This window comes from Typopeltis vanoorti, chromosome 2 (assembly GCF_054136105.1).
Source record: "Typopeltis vanoorti isolate ZY-2024b chromosome 2, IOZ_Tvanoo_1.0, whole genome shotgun sequence".
Classification (NCBI taxonomy): Eukaryota; Metazoa; Arthropoda; class Arachnida; order Uropygi; family Thelyphonidae; genus Typopeltis; species Typopeltis vanoorti.
In genome coordinates, this window is record NC_143550.1 from 162,928,893 (window position 1) to 162,954,778 (window position 25,886).

Here is a 25,886-nt window from a genome sequence, read left to right on the forward strand (position 1 = left end):
GGCGTGGTGCAGAAATTGCAAGTAAAAAAAATCGAAAGAATGAATGATAGTGAAAAAAGAATGACTGATGGCGAAAGTTGGACGCATGTTGGAACGAAAGTACTGAACCAAAGAAAGATGAATGACAGTAAAAGTGAGAAGAATTATAGCGAAAGTTGGACGCATGTTAGTCCGAAAGTACGGAAACAAAGAAAGATATGTGAGAGTGAAAGTGAGAAGAATGATAGTGAAAGTTGGACGTATGTTGGACCGAAAGTACGGAAACAAAGAAGGATGAATGAGAGGGAAAGTGAGAAGAGGGGGTCGAGAGTTAGAAAGTTAGAAAGATTTAATGATAGAATGAATGTGTCGCGAGGTTCAGAAGGCGAATTGGATTGGATGAAGCAAGAAATGAAATGGATGCGGAATGAAATTAAGAGAATTCAGGTCAAAACTATTAAAATAAATCATGATGGCATGAAAGAGATAACAAAAGATGAGCGAGTGGCATTGTATGGTGACTCCATTATTAAAGGTGTGCTAGAGGATAAAATGCACAAGGTATGTTTTCCAGGCAGTAAAATGAGTAGAGTGATTGAGGCATTGAATATGAGGCGGGAACGAGCAAAAGAGTTAATTGTATTAATTGGTACGAATGATTTGAGAGAGAACAAAGAGCATGTCAAAATGAATGTCAGGAGACTGCTTGGAAAGATAAAGGAGAATAGTGTGACAGGAAGGGTGGTCAGTGTGTTGCCTAGGTATGATTGTGGTGAAATGAGGCAGAGAGCAAGGATTATGAATGATATTCTGGCTGAAATGTGTGAGGAGATGGGAGTGCAGTTTGTTAATGTGTGGAATGAGTTTGAGGGACGAAGTGAGCTGTATGGGAGCGATGGACTGCATTTGAGTGGTTATGGTGTGAGTCGCTTGGAGAGACTGCTGCTGGAAGGTAGAGAAGTGAATAGAGAGAATGAATCAGATCGAGAGGGGAGTGATGTGGAAGAGCAGGAGAGTAAGACAGGAGAGATTGAAGGAGTGGAAGTGAGTGGTATGAGTATAGAAAATGAGAGAATGGGTGTGCAAGAGGAGCAGGGAAACGGCGAGGCTCAGGGTGGACAGGGATACACAGCGTGAGAAAGGTGGATGCTCCAAGAGGAGGTGAGAGAATGTGTAGGCAGGAAAGTAATGGGATGATCAGGGATCAAAAGGAAACAGATGGAATTGCAAAGGGTTCTAAAATGAAGAAGCAGAAAGGGAAATGGCCCCAGTCCAGCATGGAGAGATCACATCGAGTGAGTGGTATCAGTGGAACTAGCTGTAGATCCAGAAATGAGTTGTTGTGTTTGTATACCAATGCTAGAAGTATAAGAAACAAGGCGGATGAAATGGTTGCACTAATTGCGTCTGTGCACCCAGAGATTGTCGGAATAAGTGAGACATGGTTAGATGAGGATGACATCCTGACAGGAATAGAGATGGAAAGGTATGATGTGTTTCGTGAGGATAGAAGGGGTAAAAAGGGAGGGGGAGTGCTATTGATGATAGAGAAAGAGTTATGTCCATACAAGGTAGAGATGCAAGAGGGAAATGGGGCCAGTGGTTTTGAGGCAGTATGGTGTGAGATAGAGGTGAATAGAATCAAATACTTGGTGGGATGTTGTTATAGACCTGGTAATGTGGATGGTGGTGATAGTGAAATGTATAATCAAATAAGCCAAGCAAATAAGAAAAGGGTGATCATTATGGGTGATTTTAATTATGGCAATATAGACTGGAATGAAGAGATAGCAACTGGAAGTAAAGAAAATGAGTTTCTTGAGTTTTTGAGGGATAACTACCTCAGACAGTATGTAACAGAGGGCACAAGAGGATTAAGGGTCTTGGATTTGGTCATCTCATCGGAGGATGTAATTATCAATGAGGTATCAAATCATCCACCAATTGGTGAAAGTGACCATGAGGTGATTACTTGGGTGGTTGCCAGCAGTGCAAGGACCCCTGTGAAAAAAGGGTATATGTGGAACTACAAGGGGGGTGATTATGAAGAGCTCAGGAGACAGCTTGCAGGTGTAGCATGGAATGAGGAGTTAGCTGGAAAAGAGATCAATGCAGCTTGGGGGATTTTCAAAAAATATTTAGTGGATGCAATGTCTAAATGTATACCATGGGTGAGAAGGTTAAATAAGTTAGGTGTGAGATGGATGAATAAAGAGATTAAGCATGCAATACAGAGAAAGAGGGCATTGTGGAGGCAGTATAAGAGAAGTGGAAGTAACCAATTTCATGAGGTCTACAAAGACCAGGCAAGGAGGGTGACTTGGTTGGTCAGAGTAGCTAAAGAGAGGTATGAACAGCAGTTAGCTAATGAAGCTAAAAAGAATCCTAGGGAGTTCTTTCGATATGTAGCCAGCAAAAGAAAGAATGATTATGGAAGGATGACATTGATTGGAGGAAATGGTATAAAGACAGCTGTTGCAGAATGTGTGGTGGAGATACTTAATGAGCAGTTCATAAAGATCATTCAATCTTGTGAATGTGACTTCATGGAGAGATTAAGAGCAGTTGATGATGGGGAGGAGAGACTGACTGTAAGTGAGCAAGAGGTGTTTGGGGAGTTGAGTAAACTAGATGTAAATAAGGCTGTGGGACTTGATAATATATCACCACGTATTCTGAAGGAATGTGCCAGAGAGTTGACACCTGCCTTGACATATTTTTTTAATATGAGTCTTGCACTTGGTCAAGTCCCTAAAGAGTGGAAGGAGGGCAAGATTGTGCCACTTCATAAAGGAGGTGATCGAACTCAAGCATCAAACTATAGGCCTATCTGTGTGTCAGGTGTTGTGGTTAAGTTGTTGGAGAAGCTTGTGAGAACTAGGATCCAGAGTTGGGTTGACAACAATGGTATAATCTTTGATGGACAGCATGGATTTGCTAAAGGGAGGTCGTGTTTTAGTAATCTACTTACTTATTACAATAAAGTGACTGCTTCCTTGGACAGAGGAGAAGGATACACAGTAATATACTTGGATTTTGCAAAAGCTTTTGATAGAGTACCTCATGATAAGTTGACAGTCAAACTAGAGCAGATGGGGTTGGATATTAGATTAGTGCATTGGATTGGAGACTGGCTATCTGATAGGTATCAACAAGTTGTGTATGGGGGTGCAATATCCAGGAAAAGGAAAGTCACTAGTGGAGTGCCTCAGGGATCTGTTTTAGGGCCATTACTATTTAACTTGTATATTAATGATATTGGCGAAGATTTGGATGGAGATATTCAGTTGTTTGCAGATGATGCAAAGTTGGGACGAACCACAAAGAGTAGTGAAGATGTTGTGGCCTTGCAAGAAGACTTGAATAAATTGAGTGATTGGGCAAGCAAATGGGGATGCGAGTTCAATGTTGCAAAATGTAAGGTTTTAAAATTTGGAAAACAAAGATGGGATGCAGAATTTATGCTTGGTGAGAATATATTGTTGGAAGTAGAGGAAATAAGAGATCTGGGAGTGATAGTGGATAATGATCTAAAATTTAGGGGACACATCGCCAAAATTGTGAAGACAACACAAAGACTTCTGGGAATGATGAGGAAGACACTGACGTGTAGAAGTAGGGAGATTCTTGTTCCATTGTATAAGGCTTTGATTAGGCCACACATGGACTATTGTGCCCAGATTTGGTCACCTGGTTTTCAGAAGGATGAAGAGATGTTGGAAAGGGTGCAAAGGCGACTGACTAAGGTAGTTTCTGACCTCTGGAATGTCGAGTATGAGGAAAGATTGAAAAGATGTAATTTGCAGAGTCTAGTGGAGAGAAGGAAGAGGGGGAGATATGATAGAGACCTACAAGTTGGTGAGGGGTTGTTATTGGATCAATGGTGGAGAAGTTCTACATAGAATAGTGGGAGATCAGGGGAGAACCAGAGGTCATACCTGGAAACTGTATAAAGAGGGTGTGAGTAGGGGAGTGAGAGGCAGGTTTTTTTCGTGCAGAGTTGTGAATGATTGGAATGCCTTGCCTGAGAGTGTGGTGTCTGCAAGGAGTTTGAATGTGTTTAAGACCCGGTATGATGAGATGTGTGTGAGATAAAAGGACCTCCTAGATGAGTCTTTGACTCCATGAGGTCTTGTTTTAATAATAATAATAATAATAATAATAATAATAATAATAAATACTAACAAAATGAAGAAAGAAAGTAAATAAGTAAAAACAAGAAACAGAACAAGTATACAAAGTACATCTATTACAAGAAGAAAGCATTAGAATGCTATATTAATCACAATTAACAGATTACCTAAAATAAGTCAAAATCAGTGATAATATAGAAGAAGAATGAAAAACTTTATTATTATTGTAAGAGTGCCTACATGGAGTCTGAAGATTCATTGTGAGAGACCCAAACTATCCACACAATCTATCATATCCCTTCTTGAACCCATTAATAGACAAAGCACTCACAACCAACTCTAGCAATCCATTCCACTCATTCACAACTCTCCAAGCAAAAAATCTAGTCCTCACATTCCTACTAACCACACCTTTATTCATTTTCCAGGGATGACCCCTTGTTCAGGCCCCTCCAGCCAAGTGTTGAAACATTTCTCCAGTATTAATCCTATAAAACCCTATAAACGACTTAAATGCTTTTATCATATCCCATCTTTTTTTCCTATCAAACCAACTTCTGCAATCCACACACCCTCACTCTATCTTTATAGGGAACATTCCACAGACCACTCACCATCTTGGTCACTTGCCTCTGAATCGTCTTCACTGCTAGCTCATCCCCAAAAAACCCAGGAGACCAGACTTGAGCACAGTAATCCAGATGTGAATGTATCAAGGCCTTATTCAGTGAATTAACAACTTCCTTATCTCTACTTGTTAATGTGCTCTTCAATAGCCAAGTAATCTTATGGGCTACATCAGCAACCTTAGCAATATGTTCTTCTCCAAACTTTAATTTTCTGTCTGCCATTCTAGTTTCATCTCTTCCCTGGAGTACAGTGCCATCAATATGATACACAGCTTGTAATCTGTTTATCTCAAAATGCATAACTTTACATTTTTCTACATTAAACTGACACGATTATCTTTTGCCCATACTGACAGCCTATTTAAATCATCTTGCAATCTCTCCACATTGCCTCGATTAACTATACTCTACCTAATTTCACATCATCAGCAAAGAACTGAATATTTTCTTTCAGGTTATTTCCTATATCATTTTTGTACAAATTAAACAGCAATGGTCCCAGCACTGAACACTGAGGCATATCACTAGTCACCAGTTGTTGCCTCCATTCTGCAAATCCATATACCACTTTTTGATATCTGTCCAGCAGCCACCCTCTTTATTCACTTAACCAGTGTCATGTCCACCCCATTTGTTCTAATTTGCATATCAAAGTTCCATGCAGTATTCTGTCAAATGCCTTTGAAAAATCGAGCAGAATCATCATGTAGTCATTTCCTTTATCTGACTCTGTTATTCTATTATAAAAAAACAGTAAATTACTAAGGCATGCCTGACCCTTCACAAAGCCATGTCCCCCCCCCCATACAGTATCATATTTTTATCTACCCATTCTTGAATTCTCTTTATGGTCAATTTTTCTAGTACTGATTGGTTGATAATTTGCAGTCTTAGAACCTGTCATATGAAAGGGAATTATTTTGCCCTCTTTCCACTCCCTTGGAAATCTACCAGAGTTGTGATTTAAATTGAAGAGCCTAGTCAGAGGCATTGCCAATTCCTTTGCATGTTCATGCACGACCCCAGCTGATATCCCATCTAATCCCACAGTTGTATTTACAGTGAGATTCTTCAATATCCTAAGAACCTCTAATTCATCCATCTCTGTTTCCACATTAGTGTTATCACATATGTTAAAGCAATAACTTCATCTGTTTCTGCCACTTTGTAACCACCATCACTCATTAAGGTTAATCTTCCATAGTCATTCTTCCTTGCCACATAACAAAAGAACTCTTTGGGATTTCCTTTATCCTGCTTGGCTAGATTCTTCTCATAATCTAATTTTGCCTTCCTTGCCATGCTGGTCACCTTTCTCTTTCTATACCCTCCACAGCATTTTCTTCTTCTTCATTACGCTCGTGCTTAATGATATTACACATCCATCTAATTCCTACCTAATAAACCCTCCTTACCTTAGGTATACAATTTAATATTGCTTCTTCTATATGACCCACGACTACTATCATCCTTACCCTGCACTGTTTTATGCCATGGTACAGATTTACAGTAAGCTTCTTCCTAAGCTTGTCATAATTACCTACCTTGTAGTTCCATATATACTCCTCCTTGATAGAATATTCCTCATGTTCTACAATCTCCCAAGTCAAGACCGCATGGTCACTTTCACCAATTGCTGAAAATGTGGTCACCTTCATTATGGATAACTCTTCTGATCCTATGATCGGGTCCAATACTCTCACATCCCTAATCCCCTCCATCACATGCTACCCCAAGTAATTATTATTATTATTATTACCCTATGACTCCCATGGAGTCAAAGACTCATCTAGGAGTAAAAGATAATCATTTATCCAAGTGTAGACAAACAAGTTTGCGCTGAACTATTTTTAGTGAAAATAGTTCAGGTGCAAACTTGTTTGCCTACATTTGGATAAAGGATTAAACCAAGTATATAATTTCTTGGTATCTTTAATTTATAGTATAACCATGTGGAAAAACTTCAACAACACATCTAGGAGGTCCTTTTGTCACACACACACACACACACACACACACACACACACACACACACACACACACACACACACACACACACACACGCCATATGATGCCTTAAACACACTTAAATTCTCTGCAGACACCACCAGTGGTGAGCTATAAGGGGCTTGCGTGAGCCCTTTGTTAAATTTTTCTCAAATTTGCGAGCCCCTTGTTCACTTTTTTATTTTTTCAAAAAAAAATTTTTTTTGAAACATTAAGCGACAAACTCATATGGTAACCTAACAAAAATGAGTCTATTTGGCAGTGTATAGATTATTTGGAATTATTGTTTCAACTCCTCTATAACGAATGCACCCAAGTTTGAAAATAAAATAAGCGCATGTGCTATCTTTACCCTTCTCCTTTCTGGTAGCCAATCGTATGGTAAAACCAGTAACCAACCAAATGTTTTATAAAAGATTATAAAAGATTTCATTCTTATTATATTTTGATAGTTAAAAAATGTTTTTCTTATGTAAGATAAATTAACACAGTTGATTGTGTGCAAATATTTCATGTTTAGATCATGAAATATTTGTTAAAAATTATAACCTTTAGAGGTTGATTGTCCTCTCATACTTTTTGAATGGAATTTGTACACAAGCTGTATTAATAATTAATAAAAGTTCTTGTGTGAAATACAGCTTTTTTTTTTTTTTTTTTTGCTTCACGATGCGAGCCCTTTGTTAAAATTCCACAGCTCACCACTGGACACCACCCTCTCAGGAAAGGCATCCCAATCATTCACAACTCTGCATGTAAAGAACCTGTTTCTCACTACCCTGCTCACACCCTCCTTATACAGCTTCCAGGGATGACCTTTGGTTTTCCCCTGATCTCTCACCATTTTCTGTAAAACCTCTTCAACATTGATCCTATAACAACCCCTTACTAACTTGTAGATCTCTATCATATCACCCCCTCTTCCTCCTATCCACTAGACTCTTTAAATTGTATCTTCTCAACCTTTTCTCATATTCAACGTGCCAGAGATCAGAAACTATCTTAGTCAGTTGCCTCTGGATCCTTTTGAAAAACAGGTGACCAAATCTGTGCACAGTAGTCCATGTCTGGCCTAATCAGAGCCTTATATAATGAAACAAGAATCTCTTTACTTCTATAAGTCAGTGTCCTCTGCATCACTCCCAGAATTCATTGTGTTGTCCTTACAATTTTGGCAATGTGTCCTCTAAATTTTAGATCCATATCCACTATCACCCCAAGATCTCTAATTTCCTTCACCTCCAACAATATATCCCCACCAAGCATAAATTCTACATCCCATCTCTGTTTCCCAAATAAAGCCTTACATTTTGAGACATTGAACTGGCATCCCCATTCCCATGTCCATTCACTCAACCTATTCAAGTCTTCTTGTAAGGCTACAACATCTTTTGTACTCTTCATAGTTTGTCCCAACTTTGCATCATCTGCAATAACTGAATATCCCCATCCAAATCTTCCCCAAAATCTTAACATACAGGTTAAACAGTAATGGCCTTAAAACAAACCCCGGAGGCACACCACTAATGACTTTCCTCTTCTGGGATATTGCCCCCCCCCCCATACACAACTTGCTGATACCTATCAGATAGCCAGTCTCCGATCCAATGCACTAATTGAATATCCAACCACATCCGCTCTAGTTTGACTATCAACTTATCATGCAGTAATCTATCAAAAGCCTTTGCAAAATCTAAGTATACTACTGTGTATCCCTCTCCTCTGTCCAATGAAGCCATCACCTTATTGTAAAATGTAGATTACTAAAACATGACTGCCCTTTAGCAAATCTATGCTGTCAATCAAAGATAATACCATTGTTTTCAACCCAATTCTGTATCCTGTTCTCTCTAACACTGTAACCACAACATCTGACAAACATATAGGCCTATAATTTGATGCTTGAGTTCCATCACCTCCCTCATGAAGTGGCACAATCTTGCCCTCCTTCCACTCCCTTTGGAACTCAACCCAGTGCAAGACTGATATTAAAAAAATTATCTCTCTGTAGGGGTATAAATTCATTTCCTTCCTACCATGTGATCTTTCTTCCTTCCAGTCTATATCTCCATAGTTGAAGTCCTCCATAATAATCTCTCTCGACCTGTACTTGTACTAATTTAGTGATGCATGCCGTCCAGATCATCCATGGAACTCCCTGGCCTACAGCAACAACTAACTGTGCCTTAATCTCACACCAAACTGCTTCAAATGAACAACCATCCTCCCAACTTATAACTTTAATTAAGATAATTTATAAAGCAGCATCTGAAGTACTTGGAAAGAGAAATAAGACATTAAAAATAAAAAAACATTAAAAATTTGGAGTGCAGATATAGAAATTTCAATAAAAGAGAAACAAATGGCATACAAATCATTCCTTCAAAAACAAAGAAAGGAAACAGAAGAAATGTAGCTAAAAACCATAGTATAGAGAGCCCACCAAGATTCTTGGTACAGATTTATTAATAAAATAGAACACATGCATGGAAGACAAAAGATAGCCTACAAAATATTAACGAACTTAAACAGTGAAGAAAGAGATACAAATAAATCAACATAACACAGGAAAAACAATGGATAGAACATTGTAAGAATTTATATTATAAGCCAAATTTAATACAGAAAATAATAATGAATAAATCAGTACTGATTTAGAACCAATTAGATTAGAACTTAAAAAAGCAATAAAAGTATAAAAAAAAATAGAAAATCAACCAGATTAGATGGTATAAATACAGAGAATTGGAAATATGGTGGAGAATATTTACATCAGTGTCTTAAAATTAAACTAATTTTTCTTCAACAGTTATTAATTAATTTATTAATAACTGTTTTAGAAAAATTAGGTTCAATCAGATTGGTCAAAAGCTAAGGTTATATCTGTATTTAAGAAAGAAAACAGAGATGATTATGGAAATTACAAAGGGATAAATTTATTAAATACGGATTACAAAATTTAGAGTAAAATCCTGAATAGAAGACTTAGAAATACTGCAAACAATCTACTCTGAGAAGAACAAAATGGTCTCAGAGATGAAAAATTGTGTATAGGCAACATTTATGTGTTAAAACAATTTATTGAAAAAAAAAAAAAAAGAATTTAATTACCGACTCATCTGGTCTTAATTAGATTATGAGAAAACGTTTGATAAAATACACACAAAAAAATTATGGAATATAATGAAAAAAAAAACAAGGATATCCATTACAATTGGTACAAGTTGTATAAAGTTCATATAAATATATAAAAATGCAGTTAGGTAATAGATTAACAGAAGAGACTGAAATTAATTATATGTTAGACAGGGATGTAGCTTAGCCAACTCCATTCAATATACAGGGTGTTCGGGATAAATTTGACAGTTTCGTAAGGAAAAAGAAAATCTTCTTTGTATCTATTAAATTTAATGAATTGACAAAAAAACATTACAGGCAGAGTTAATTACAATACTATCAACAAGATTTACTCAAAATAACCACCATTAGCATCGATCACAGCTTCAATTCTGCTTCGGAACCTCGAACAAGCTGATGCTACAGTCTCCCTGGGAAGGGCCGCAAAAACTGTATTAATTTTATCCATTAACTGGGCTTTTGTATTACTGGAAGTGCGATTGGTGTCTTTTTCAACTGCGCCCCATACAAAATAATCCATGGGGTTAAGGTCTGGGGAGTTTGGAGGCCAAACATTTGGACTGGTGAAGTCGTAGAAATTTTCAGACAACCATTTTTGACTTTTCCCAGAGGTGTGGCAAGGGGCCGAATCCTGCTGCCATACATACGGCCTACCATTGGCTACCCTTGTTATCCAGGGCTTGACTACAGTTAGCAACTCCACGAACAAAGCCCGAATTCCAATGCCAGGGTTCTTCAACACCTGTTCCTGCAGATTTGCGAGGAATTCTGCTGTACGAACGCAATCAGATCGTCTGCTAGGGATCTTTCTTCTTGCTACATCCTCGTAGTCACCATTGCAAGTCTCTAGTTCATGCCTGATTGTTTTTACTGTATTCAGGGAGCATTGGGCAGCAGTCGTAATATCCTTATTTTGATGGCGGGCACGAATCATCATGATACAAGTTATTCTCTTCCATGATTCAGGTGGGTTCCAGCTATCCATCCTTTCTGACATCTTGTATATGAACGAAGAAGGGTCCAAACTTTTAAATGAAGAGAAGTGTGTGTTAATACATGTAACTTACGGAAAAATATAATTAATTATAAATATGTCAAATTTATCCCGAACACCCTGTATATACCGGGTGATCCAAAAGTAACAGAAAAAGTAAAAATTCAATAATTCGAAAAAGTATAGACATAGAACGATGCGATTTTCACAGAAATGCACAGAAAGACATGGGATTTTTTTTTAATAATGAAAAATTTCATTACCAGAATAGTCACATTTGCCACCGAGAGGTAGTGCTTCAGTTGTGTCAGTAGTTTGTGCAGTGGCACAGCACAGTTCACAACGCAGCTAGTATTACAAATGTTCAATGTGACGGCCATCATTCATGAGAATAGACATCAGATGTGGCACGATAGCCACGTCTGACTTCCACAAGGAGGTCAGACTTGGAACGCATCGAAGAGGGTTTCAGCTGTAATTCCTGTCACATTTGCCAGCAAAGGTTGGTCGATTGGTAGAGCCTCTGTTACTAATGGCTCAGTTAAGTAAGTTTGAGCGCAGTTAGTAGTTGGAAGGGAGCCAATCATTCGATGCTGTTGGCACACTCTCCCTCAATGAGTCTTTGGACTCCCTGGAGGTGTCAAATGATAATAATGATGATGATGATGATGATGGCGAATAGCTTCTTTCAACATGGCCAATGACATCGGCCGACCTCTGTACACCTGTGACTTCAAATAGCCCCATAACCAAAAGTCACAAGGTGTAAGGTCTGGAGATCTTGGTGGCCATTCGTGCGGGAAAGAGCAACTGAGGACACGGTCATCGCTAAATGTGGATCGCAGCAGGTACTGGATAGGACCTGTGATGTGCGAAGGTGCTCCATCCTGCATGTATGTTACACTATGGAGCGCTTGCCTCTCTTGCAAGAAGGGAATGATGCTGTCTCTTAAAAGCACTGCATAATGCTTCCCTGTGACAGAAACAGTTCGAAATGTACCACTGTGGACTTCCTCAAAGAAAAATGGACCTTTAATTAATGATGCAGTTAACCCACACCATGCTGTCACCTTTGGCTGATGCAAAGGAGTTTCCATAATCGCATGTGGGTTCTCTCTCGCCCAGATGCGACAGTTGTGTGCACTTACATTTCCATTAAGCGAAAAGTGCACCTTGTCAGTCCACAGGACATTTGACAGCCAGTCCACATTGTTTTCCATTTCTTGAAAAGCCCAATTTGCAAATTCATGACATCTATCGAAATCGGTTGGTTTCAGTTCCTGTACGTGTTGGATTTTGTAAGGATACCTCTTGAAGATGATCCTGAGTGATCGCCACACAGTCCCATATGAAATGCAGGTTCGTTTTGAAATTTCACGCGCACTGCATTCCCCATGTGCAGAAGCTGCCGATTGTGTGTCGACCTTGTGTGCAACTGCAATAGTTTTTTTGGGTCTCCCGCTTCTTGCACGTGCTTCCAAACTGCCAGTGTCCTCAAACCTTTTCATCGTAGCTATCAGTGAGGAACAAGATATCGGTCCCTTTCCACTTCTAATACCCCGCATCAAACGATAGGTGCGCAGAGCCACACTTGCACATTCGGGGTTCTGATAATACAGGTTAACTAAAAGTGCTTTATCTCGTAATGATAACATGCCTCACCTTGGTAGAACGTTTAACTTCAGTAATAAACGTTAAATGCTGAAAGTTTAACTTCGGTATTCACTACATCTAAATTTATGTACCTCACGGTTTAAATAGTGACAGGTAGCAGCTCTGGGCCCACTACAGCGCCGCCTGTCGGTGACAAATGTAACTATTCTGGCAATAAAATTTTTCATTATTAAAAAAATCCCATGTCTTTCTGTGCATTTCTGTGAAAACCGCATCGTGCTATTGTCTATACTTTTCGAATTATTGAATTTACTTTTTTCTGTGACTTTTGGATCACCCGATATATATATATATATATATATTAGATTATTAAAATATGAAAACAACAATAAAACAGGTAGCTGGTTAACTGAAGAACTGTTATCAATACAATGCTGAATAGAAATGATCAGATTATATTGCAAAACAATGAAGATAACCTTCAAAAATCAGTTTATGAATTAAACAAAATAAGAAGATAAGAAAATTTTGTTTCTTATAATTCACAAACAAAATAAGAAAAAAAGTTTCTTATTTTGTTTGTGAATTAAACAAAATAACAAAATTAAACAAATAAAAAGGTGAAAGCAGCCTAAATAATTAGGCTGCTTTCATCTATATCTTTATCAAAAGATATAGATGAAAAAAATAAAGAAATTTCACAAACTTTGTGAAACAATTAAAAGAGCACTGAATAAAAAAAAATAAAAAAAGACAAGAAACACAAATGACCACTCCCACTCTGTTATAAGGTTTAGAAACATGGACTGTTAAAAAGAAAGACAAAAGCAAAATACAAGCTGCAGAAAATAGATTTTTAAGAGCAATTAAAAGATGCACAAAATTGGATCATATAAAAAATGAAGACATCAGAAAGAGCTATATATTTACATTGTAAATGAAAAGATCAAGGAATGTAGAGGAAGATCAGCTGCAAGATGGAAAGACTAGTGAAGTCAGAACAGGCAAATGTCAAATCATTGAAGAGTTGTAAATATTCACTGAAATCTGAGAAGATGGCTATTATTTATCTTGAATAGTTACTGTTTGTGTCCTCTTCTGAATCTACAGTATACCTCAATGTTCAATAATTCAGAAGAACAGAAGTGGACCTCCTAATATAATAATCAGTATAGAAATATATGTTCCTACCACTTTGCTCACTACTGTGAAGAATGTGACCACTTATGGAGGGTCAAAACAGCTGGTGTGCTTGTTTTGGAGGAGAAAAAAATCTTTGTTATCTCAGTGTAAAACTGGTTAACTCACTCATTGAAATCCTTGTAAATATTTCTTGTGTTCTAAATGTGATCTAAACTTAGGTCTTTCTGAAAAAAGGACATTACTGCTACCATATGCACTTTTACCAGCTTTACTTTTGTTTGATAACAGAAAGAAATATGTTTTTTTTTTTTCAAGATACAAGAAATAAAGCAAAGAAATAAATGAAACTACTACATAACTTAATTTTAAGATACTGAAGAACTTTAAAAAGTAGTTTATTTGAATGATATATGTGCACTATAAACTATTAGCAAAAAGGTAAGAAGTAAGTTATACCTTTAAGGTATTATCACTTGCTAAAGTAGACCTCAATTCATCTCTGTAATAGTGTTCAGTGTCTGCATCTAACAAAGAAGCCATTCTCCGTTTATGCATCTTTCTCATGATCCATATGATAATAGATAAAACAATACACAGGGCAATGATGGGGCAGAGAACAGACAACAGTAAGCGAATAACATACTCTGATTGATCTGCAGCTTCGTTAGTTGCTGGAAATCATAAGAAAGTTTTTTAAAAAACACAGTAAACACTTGATAATTTGTTTTAAAAAACATTAACAATTGATGATCTAGAATATAGACTGGGAGAGGGGGGAGGGGTCCTCCCAGAAAACTGAGAAACATGGATATGTGATATGTATTAATAGATCTTTACACAAATTTAAATAAATAAATTTAAATATATTAATTATATCAGATATTAACTGTTTAAATTTAAAATAAAGTAAACAAGACATTATAAATACCAATGTACCATACCACAGGTTTCCAAGTCTTGTGGGTAGAGCTAACATAAAAACAGTCTAGCAAGTGAAAAACCTCATAATAAACTGCAATAAAAAAGTAGAATAAATCCTCACAAAAATCATGTTCTTTAAGTATAATAGTGCATATAATTCATATGAAGATCATTCATTAATTGATTAAGATAAAAGCAAGCTTGACATGCATGCTAATTTGAATGCTACTGCTTTTTTATAATTTTAGTTAAAGGCAAACTTCTGTTTGCAAGTTGGTTAAAAATCTGAAATTTCCATTTAATTTCATATGCATATCATAAAGTCTTCATGAACCTAAATATTTTAGGGTGTCTTGTAAATGAATTTATCTGAAACATGACATTAAGCTCAGTGCATGTTGGATTCTTAATGAAAACAAAAAAAAAAAAAAATATATATATATATATATATATATATATATATTATTTTATTTTTATTACTACTTTACAGGTACCTCCATGAATCCTAAGATTCATTGTGGGAGACCCAAACTATTAATACAATATCTATTGTACTTCCCCTTGAAACCATTAACAGATGGTTAATTGCTTTGGTTTCAAGGCCATTAACAAATGGCCTTGAAACCAAAGCAATCGCAACTGACTCAGGCAAACATTAGATTCATTCACCACTCTCCAAGCAAAAAATCTATCCTCATGTCCTTGTTAACCACATTCTTATCTAACTTCCAGGGATGACCTCTTCTTCTTTTGCTGCTGCTGCTGCTCTCTCTAGCCAAGTGCTAAAACATTTCCTCTGCATCGTAACGTAAATGTTTCTATCATATCCCCCCACCTTCTTTTTTGCCTATCAACCACCTTCTGCAATCTACAAACTCTCAATCTATTCTCATAGGGAGAATTCCACAGACCACTGACCATCTTGGTCACTTGCCTCTGGATCCTCCACTACTCCCTCGTCTCCAAGAGACCTAAGTGACCAGGCCAGAGCACAATAATCCAGATGTAGTCATATCAAAGTTTTATCAAGTGGAATGATAGCTCCTTCTACTACTACTACCCCCCCCCAATTCCTAATTTCCTGGAGTACAGTTCCCTCAATGTGGTACACAGCTTATAATCTTTGTATCCCAAAATGTATAACTTTACATTTTTCGACATTAAATTGATATTAATTATGTTTTGCCCATACTGTCAGTATATTTAAATCATCCTGCAAGCCCTCTACTTACTTAAAGTATAAGTAAACAAAGTTTGCTTATACTTTAAGTAAGGTTTTAAAATTTGGGAAGCAAAGATGGGATGCAGAGTATAGGATTGGTGGAGATATTTTAGAGGAAGTGTAAGATTTGGGGATTATGATGGATAGGGACTTGAAATTTTGTGAACATTTTGCAAAAATTGTGAGGACAACACAGTGGATTATGGGAATGATGCGGAGAACACTAATGTGTAGAAGTAAGGATGTTTTGATTCCATTGTGCATGGCCTTGATCAGGCCACATACGAGGGTGGTCTGAAAAGTTCTCAGCCTAACAATGAAAAAACGAATTTATAATTTCAAAATTATTTTTATTTTTCAACATTATCTCCCTTAAGACTAATACATTTATTCCAGCGATGCTCCAGCACCAGTATCCCATCCATGTAGTAGTTCTCAGTAAGGTCTGCAAAATATCCCTCTATAGCTGCAATCATCTCTTGATTTGAAGAAAAACGCCGACCAGTGAGGAAGAGTTTTAGTTTTGGGAGGATAATATAGAAGTCAAAGGGAGCCAAATCTGGGGAACAGGGTGGATTTTCCAACAATTCATAGTGCAGATCCCTTAATTTTCCCATTGCCAAAACACTTTTGTGGGCTTGTCCTCATGAAAGATGATTTTTTCTTCTGCAAACCGGGTCTTTTCTCACAAATTTTTTCGTCTAGTCTGGTTAAAAGATCAGAATAATATTCCCCAGTTATTGTTTTACTCTTTTCAAGATAATTAATAAACAAAATGCCTTTAGCATCCCAAAACATCGGAGCCATGACCTTTACTGCTGATGGAACCGACTTTGTCTTCTTTGGGGCTAAACAACCAGCTTCTGTCCATTGTTTTGACTGCTGTTTGGATTCTGGTGTGTAATGGTGAATCCGAGTAACATCCATAGTAAAAAATTGATGCACAAAATCAGTTTTATTCTTGTTAAAATGCTCCAAGCACTGTTCAGAGATTTTCATGTGAGTGCGTTTTTGATCTGCTGTGAGCAAGTGCAGCACCCACCTTGCGCAAAGCTTTTTCACATGCAATTCTTCTTCATTCAAAATATATCCTACACATTCTTTTGAAATGCCTATAGTCTCAGCAATTTCACACACTTTGACTTGCCAGTCATCCGATACCATATCGTGCACTTGATCAATGATTTCTGGTGTTGCTATGCTTTTTGGACATCCTTCAAGTGGATCATCTTCAAGGCTGGTATGGCCATGTTTAAACTCGGCAGCCCATTTCTTAATTGTTGAAAACGAAGGAGAAGAGTGCCCATAAACTTTCATGGACTTTGAATGAATTTATTTTGCCATTGAACCTTCTTTTACAAAGAATTTTATAACCACACAATACTCAATTTTGTCCATTTCAAGGAATACAGACATCACTTTTGCTTTGGACAGCTGTATAAAACAAAATGACTTGCAATTTCACATGGATGCTTAATGACAGATGTGCCAACTTAGAAAAAACTCATGCCGATATAGTTGCCATCTATAGTCGAGGCCGAGAACTTTTCAGACCACCCTTGTATTGATTACTGTGCACAGATTTGGTCACCATGTTTTCAAAAGGATGTTGAGTTGTTGGAGACGGTTCAGAGATGATTTACTAAGTTGGTTTTTAGTCTCTGCAATGTGGAATATAAGGGCAGGTTGAGAGAATGCAAATTACAGAGCCTAGTGGATAGAAGGAAGAGGGGAGACATGATTGAGATGTATAAATAGGTAAGGGGTAGTAATTACCAGATTAGTATGGATGAGATTTTTGATAGAATATCTGGAGATTGGGGGGGGGGGAGAACAAGAGGCCATCCCTGGAAACTCTATATGCCTGAGAGTGTGGTGAGTGCACAGACAGTGAATGAATTTAGGTCAAGGTACAATGAACAATGTGTATGAGATAACATAGTGGGAATGGTCCCATTCCCACTATGTTATCTTTCATCCTGACAAATCTAATTTCCTTGATACAAACTCAGTTACTCAAAAATGCAACCTCTCTCCAAATGCTAGTATCTGAAATACCTGTTTAGATGCAATCTATCCCCTGCATACAAATCTCTTCCAATATTAAATGTACTCCAAATAGCAACATAATCCAAAGCTCTCTTCCTAAACAGTCTTATTATAACATCACTCAGTATTAATATTCTTCTCCTTACTCTTCACTACCATGTAACGACAACATATTCACTATTCCTCTGCTACATCCACATTCTGACCTCTCCTGATAGCAAAAGTTACAATCCTTTACAAAGCTAATGCTACTCTAACATTCTGTCTTGCACATCGCTAATAACAGAATTGCCATACATCACACTTCTCACTTTTTTCTCTTCTAAATTTTGTCTTCCTCATATTTCCACTCATTATTTTGCTCTCCCTGAATTGTTGGAGTTTAAGGTTATGTTCTGCTGGGAAACATCTCCCTAAACTTCCTCTTGATGCAAAATAGTGATTTTATTTCTAAAAAATTTTTCAAAATTGAACATTCTCTGGGTTTCCTCAAACTGATAAGGCCATTAAGTTAACCTAAAAGAATGAAAAAGAGCTGGAGAATCCAGTAGCCTATAACTTATCTTGCTTCTTCTTCTTTGAGTGCCATCTCCTATCAGAGGTTGGCAACCACCTTGGCAAATTTTGAACGATCTTCAGCCATTCTGAATAGCTTTTCAGAGCTCATGTCAGTCCACTGTCTGTCTGCTAGCCAAGATCTTCATCTTCCTTGTCCTCTTCTTCCATTTATCTTCCCTTTTATAATCAATTAAAGTATCTTATATTTTTCATTATGAAGAACATGGCCAAGATAGGCAATTATTTTTCCTTTTTATGTTCAAGTGATTTCCACATTTGTTCCAGTACTTCTTCATTGGATATTTTTGCTGTCCATGGGATTTTTAACATTCATCTATATAACTGCATCTCAAAGGCTTCAAGTTTTTTTTATGGATGTTATCTTCAAGGTGAAAATTTCTGCACTGTACAGCAGTACAGACCATACATAGCATTTAACCATGCGTACTCTAAGCTCCAAATTTAAATTGCAGTTACACAGTGTTCATTTCATCAGGAGAAAATTTTTTCTTGTCATTTCAATTCTAACTTTTATTTCCATTTCTGGATTATATTCTTCATTTAATCAACATCCAAGATATTTAAATTTTGTCACTCTTTCTATTTGTTTCCCATTTAAAGAAAGTGCTAAATTAAGAATTAGTTTCTTGCTTATGACTATGAATTGAGTTTTGGTGATATTTATTCTTAATCTCATTTCTTTCACTCTCTTTGTTCACTAGTTCAAGAAGATTTTCAAGATCCTGAATACTGTCAGGCAGGAGAGCTGTGTCATCAGCATATCAGATGATATTGATGATTTCACCATTTATATTAATCCCTTCCTCTCTCTCTTGCTTCTAAAATTTTCTTCAATATGGCTCCTGAATATATGTTAAAAAGATGAGGCAAAAGCATGCATCATTGCCTTACTCCTCTTTTGATGTTAATGGAGTCTGTAATAATGTCATCAACTTGAACAGATGCCTTTTGGTTCCAATATAAGTTTTCGATGATCCTAATGTCTTTACCATCTAATCTGATTCTTTTTAATAATTCAATCATTTTAGTGCATTTCTTTTTTTTCTTAACTTCATTTAAAAATATAAAATATGATTTCTTGAAATGTTTTCGTTCAGAATCCTGTATAATATGATAAAAACAATTTAATTTGTAGTTGCTTGAGAAATGGTAAATTATGTAAACCAAGTGAACTTGATTTACATAGTTCCCATAAAGTTATAGGTTATGCCTGTACTTAAAAAGCTTTACAAAAACAAATTTTGAGAGCAATACTATGGGTGACATACTGAAAGCAATGTCCCATTGTGACAATCACCTGTCCAAAAGATAGAGAGAGAGAGAGAGAGAGATGTCAGTGAAATAAAAACAAAAGATAGTTTGGGGTTGCTATTTTCATACACTATTTCTCAAAATAATCTCCCTCTCTCCAATGCTTTTAAAGAGAACTGATTTGTAGTTGTGGAACCAACTATCCTACAGTGAAGAATTGGCTCCACTGGACTTTTGGTTATTTCCTAAACTGAAGACACATCTCAATGTATTCATTTTCAAAAATGATTAATAGGTCAAAGGAGGTGATAAAATGGTTCTGAACACAACCTGAAGTGCTTTATTATGATAGCTTTGAAAATTTTGTTATACGAAAATTGTTACAATTTTTTGAAATTTTCTTTTCTTTACTTTTTTATTTTTTAGATAATTTTACTCTAATGAAGCACATAATAAGATGCCACATAATTAGTAGTGTAAATGGGCGGAAAACTTACAAAGGTTTGTTACAATCATACTGTGGCAGAAAAAATAAAAAATAAACACAGCTGGCTATAATTGATAGCCAGTTGTGTTAAAAACACAACTAGCTACCAATTATAGTTTCCATAAAATAATGAATAGAATCAGGCCTGGCTCGAGGCAGGGGCGGAATGGGCAAATACCACACACAGAAAAGTAAATGGGCGGAAAACTTACAAAGGTTTGTTACAATCATACTGTGGCAGAAAAAATAAAAAATAAAAAAATTAATTAAATTGAATATATCATATTTTTCAAAAATATTAAATTTATACATACATATGATGATAATTATATTTTATTCTAATTATATAAGCTCCAAATAATTATTTTTATTTTGATAATCCCTGGGACAGAAACATTTATATCCAATTTCATTGAGAAAATTTGATTCTCTTATAAATATAATATTTTTATTTAAAAAACAAAATTAATCTGAAATTTTTATTTAGTAATTTAATATTTTAATAAAAAAAATGATATATTAATAAATAATATAAATATGAAACCAAAGGAAGGGAAAAAAATATTTTTTTCGACCAAAGGGCAGAAAAAAAAATCTTGCACACTCAAAAATTTGCTCGGGCCAGCGCTGAATAGAATGTACAACAATATAATATTATATTACAAATGATAACCTGGAAACCCTGTAGAGTCATTGCATGGTATGAGACCACCAACACTGTTATCATTTGTAGTTTGAAAAGTTCTGTTTTGTTTGGACTTTAGAGTAAGCTTTCTGAATTATGTAACCTTTAGCCAACAGTTAGATATTGCAGAATATCTAACCATCCTAAAGCAATGTACTCCCACTTCACAGTGAGATTTGAACCTAAAGCCTTTGGTTGGAGAGTAGGTACACTATCCACTGGGCAATCAAGTTAGCATTTTATCTTAATTATAATTTTCTTGAGATAAAAGTGTGAATTCCACAATGAATAGAATTATTTACCTTATTTTTCTTAATAATAAAACTACATCTTCATAAAAATAATTCTTATTAATCAAAGAGCAATGCAACCAAAACATATCTTTTCAAACATATTTTCAAACTTACTGAAATATGGGCTTGGTGCCAATGTTGGAAAGGTCCCATTGTTGCATAAATTACCTTTACAGCACTGACTACTATACTGACTGGAATGTGGATGCCTACCGCTATGATGACGGGTACTACACATCATATGAATCCAGTCCTGCTGCAGAACACATCCTCTCTGAAGGCTTTGAAGACCATAGGCATCAATGATGCTATAACTATAGCACTAATAAAATGAATGAATATTAATATTGAAACAGATTATTCCAAAGTCATTTCATATAAAAAGCTAAACACATGCGACTCAAAAATGTTGCTTTTTTATTATTTTTATTTTTTAATGGTTCCAAAATAAATATGTTGTTGATATTTTGTTTTAAAATTCAAGCAGCAGTACCTTATCATAATAATACAGCTTCCACAAAAGAATGCCAATATTTTATTGGAAAAAATTAAGGTACGGCAGTATAAATATTTTAAATGACAGACTTGGGTGTAAACTTTTCTGTTTTCAGTGAATGTGTGTGTGTGACTCAGCATACATCCATCAGTAACTCAGATGCGACTCCACCCCATTTCTGGAGTAAATATAGTTACATCATCTCTAATTTCGTCTTATCTTCATATAATTGCACAGAAGAAGAAGAAACTGAAGAAAACTGGGAGTTTTCTTTCAGAAGTCAACCCTTTCTGAAACAATCACTTAATCTTGAAAAATTCTTAGGCATCCTGTAGACTTGTGCTCCATGATTTTACCAATTTCTTGAACACATGTTGTGGGTTTGGCAGTAGCTCATTCGACTTTGTAACATGTTCCTTCTTCTTAAGACAGGCAGGCACACTTTTACATATTTGACAATATCTATGACATGCTAATTTCAAGTTTCTTAAGTAGAATTTTTGTGTAAAACTAATATCTGTGAACTGTTTTCATGGTACATCTATAACATTAGAATTTTAAAAATAAAAACCATTACACAACCAGAAAGCAAAAAAAACATTATTTTAGTTTCTCGATTCACTTTGTCATTTGCACACCTGGCAAATGACAAAGAGAAAGTATGAGACAATTTGTCATATCCTGCCCCATGAGTGAATACCTAATGATACAATTTGTAGGGTGCCTGTCATGAATGTGTTAAACTGATTATATAGGCATATTAAATATTTCTCTTCAAGTGGATTAGGCTGATAGATTAACCTAAATTCTTGTTATACACAAATCACAAACTCAAATTTTGCACACCGTGAAGCACACTAAGCTTTCCACTGAATTGTTGGCATCTTGAAATTTACTGATGAGAATGTAACGGTGCATATAACATGTACATAAAACTCAATAAGTAGTCTAACCTGATGTACTATCTTAGGTTAGTAGCTATCAACAATTTGGCTTAAAAAATACTTGCTTTTAAAGCAGTGTGTGTGTGTGTGCATGCGTGCAGGATTTTTCAGAATTCAAATATATTTTTAAAAGATTTCATGCAATCACACCCACTAACTTATAGTATAATAGTGCACTCTACTCTAGAAGTAGGACTTCTGCATCCCACAGTGGAACTAAAAAAAGACAACGTAGTCATCACGAAGCATAAACATGCATTAATTTATAATTAATGATAATGTCTATTAAAAGAAGAGTAATAAATAAATATCCAATAATGTTTTTTATAGCCAAATAGCAAACTTTTTACCTTAAAAAGTTATAAAGTTTCAGAGGCAAATGCTATATATCAATAATGCATTAAACAATACCAATATATTGAGTTATACTAGTCTTGAGGATGATGAGCAGAATATTGATTAAATGATGATAAATGTAGCTCCTCGGGTTCTGAAACTGAGTGGGATGACAACATAAGGTGTGAGGAAGATGGAGCCAAAGAAGATATTGAAGTTTATGTATGCTAATGCCACACATCAAGAAAACAGAGGGGAGGAGTTTTTGCTACTGATTAGTTAAACTTGGCCAAAGATTACAGGCATTAGTGACACTTAGTTGAAGAACAATATAGTCATAGGTATGGAATGCTAATTATTATTATTACGGGTATCTCCATGGAGTCAGTAGACTCATCGCAGGAGACCCAAACTATCAAACCTCTTCTTGAATTCATTTACAGACGAAGAATTCACAACTAAGTCAGGCAGTGAATTCCACTCTTTCACCACCCTCCAGGCTAAAAACCTTGTTCTCACACCCTTGTTAACCACACTTTTCTTTAATTTCCAGGGATGACCTCTTGTTCTTTCATCACTATCACACAGCTGAAATATTTCCCTCTGCATCAATCTTATAAAAACCTTTTAGTAATTTAAATGTTTCTATCATATTCCCTCTTCTCTGCCTATCAACCAACCTCTGCAATCCACAAGCTCTCAATCTATCAATGTAGGGATTTTACATCACTCACCAACTTAGTCACTCTCCTCTAAACCCTCTCCACAACCTCCTCATCTCCAAGGAATCCAGGTGACCAGAAGTGAGCACAGTAATCCAAATGTGGAAGTATCAATGCCTTATAAAGGGGAATAATAACCTCTTTATCTCTGGATGTTAGTGTGTTCTTCAATAACCAAGTAATCCTATGTGCAATCTTGACACCTTAGCAATGTGCTCTCTGAAATTCATCTCCTTATCCACCAACATCCCCAAGTCCCTAGCCTCATCAATCTCTTGGAGTACTTCCATCAATGTAGTACACAGCTGGTAATCTTTTAATCCCAAAATGCATAACTTTACACTTTTCCACATTGAACTGAAATCCATTACCCTTTGCCCATTTTGCCAACTTATTTAAATCATCCTGCAAACTCTCAACATCAGCTTGATTTTTTATTGTGCTATCCAACTTTGCATCATCAGCAAACAACTGAATATCTCTCTTCAAGCCATTTCCTATATTATTTATGTACAAATTAAACAATAACGGCCGAAGCACAGAGCAGTGAGGTACACCACTGGTCACCTGCCTCATCCTGGACTCTGCTCCTCCATACACCACTTTCTGGTATCTCTCCCTGAGCCATTCTCTTATCCATATTACCAGTTTAGTATCCATCCCCATCTGCTCTAATTTGCACAACAGTATTCCATGGGGTATCCTGTCAAAAGCCTTAGCAAAATCCAGAAGTATGACTGTGTAGCCATTTCCCTTGTCCAACTCAGATGCCATTCAATTATAAAAAGTTAATAAATTGCTAAGGCAGGATCAACCTTTTACAAAACCATGTTGGCCCCTATAGAGCATCATATTCTGATCCACCCATCCTTGAATTCTCTCTTTAACCAACTTTTCCAATACTTTTACCACACTCCAGAGATGGTGATTGGTCTGTAATTAACTACTGCAGTCTTAGAGCCACCTTTATACAAAGGAACCACTTTGCCTTCCTTCCTTCCACTCCCTAGGGACCAAAGCAGAGTTCAAACTTAAGTTAAATAACCAAGTAAGAGGCATTGACAATTCCTTTGCACACATTCACACAACACCTGAGCTGATATTCCATCTAAACCCACAACAGTGTTTGCATTTAAATTCTGCAATATACTAAGTACCTCTGATTTATTAACTTCAATTCTCACATTAGTTATTGCTACATGTACAGAGATATCTTCACTTGGGTGATAGACCTTTGAAAAGTGATCACTCAGTAACTCTACTATTATATCTATATTAGTCACCTCAATACCATCAGCACCCACTAAGGTTATCCTTCCCAAGTCATTCTTCCTTTTACTTGCCACATAGTGGAAGAACTCTTTGGGATTACCCTTAATCTCCTTGGCTAAGGTCTTCTCATAATCTAATTTAGCTTTTCTTACCATGCTGGTAACCTTCCTAGCTTGAGCCTTGTACTGCTCATGGGAGTACTGATCGCCTTTCTCCTTGTAAATTCTACATAACATTTTCTTTTTTTGCAGATCAAGCCTGGTACTACTACTACTCATCCATCTAATGCCTACCTTGTTTGTCTTCCTGACTAGGGGAATACATTCTGATATTGCCTTCCTCAGACACCTGCTGATTTTATCCCATGCACTGCTAACACCTTTCCCCAGCAATATGTTCTGCCATGGATGGCTGCAAACTCACTCACTCCAAAGCTTGTTATAATTGCCTAACCTGTAGTTCCACATATATACCCCTTCTTAAGAGAGAAATCCACAAATTTTGCAACCTCCCAAGTCAATACGACATGATTGCTCTCACCAATTGAAGGTAACGAGGACACCTTACTTATACGTATGTCCTCTGAGCCAATGACCAGGTCCAACACTCTCACACCACGAGTCCCTTCAGTTATGTACTGTTTCAAGTAATTATCTCTAAGAAGGTGTATGAATTTCATTTCCTTTTTGCCATGTGATATTTCCTCCTTCCAATTAATATCACCATAATTAAAATCCCCCATAATAATCACTAGCCCGGCACTCATTGCACTAATTTGCTGATGCATGAATTCAATATCACCCCCTGTACCCCCCTGGCCTATAGCAGCAACCCATTATATATTTGGTTGCACTGCTCACTATTTCACATCGGACCACCTCAAATGAACTATCATTCACACGTCTATCCTCTTGATATACTACTTTCTTTGGCTGCAACTCATCAGCTATCAGTATAACAGTACTCCTGCCCCCATTCTATTTTCTCTATCC

At 36.4% G+C, this 25,886-nt stretch overlaps 1 protein-coding gene across 4 annotated transcripts in view; it reads right to left on the reverse strand.

Annotated features, from left to right (window-relative positions):
• LOC150109592 (activin receptor type-1-like) overlaps positions 1–25,886 on the reverse strand; it is a 238,237-nt gene that overhangs the window by 105,940 nt on the left and 106,411 nt on the right. For all 4 annotated transcript variants that reach the window (XM_090409163.1, XM_090409157.1, XM_090409149.1 and 1 more), the window contains exons 3-4: positions 21,239–21,446; positions 14,094–14,308 (exon numbers count right to left, since the gene is read on the reverse strand). In XM_090409163.1, the coding sequence (XP_090265289.1) occupies positions 14,094–14,308; positions 21,239–21,446 (423 nt within the window). The remainder of the gene's footprint in view (positions 1–14,093; positions 14,309–21,238; positions 21,447–25,886) is intronic.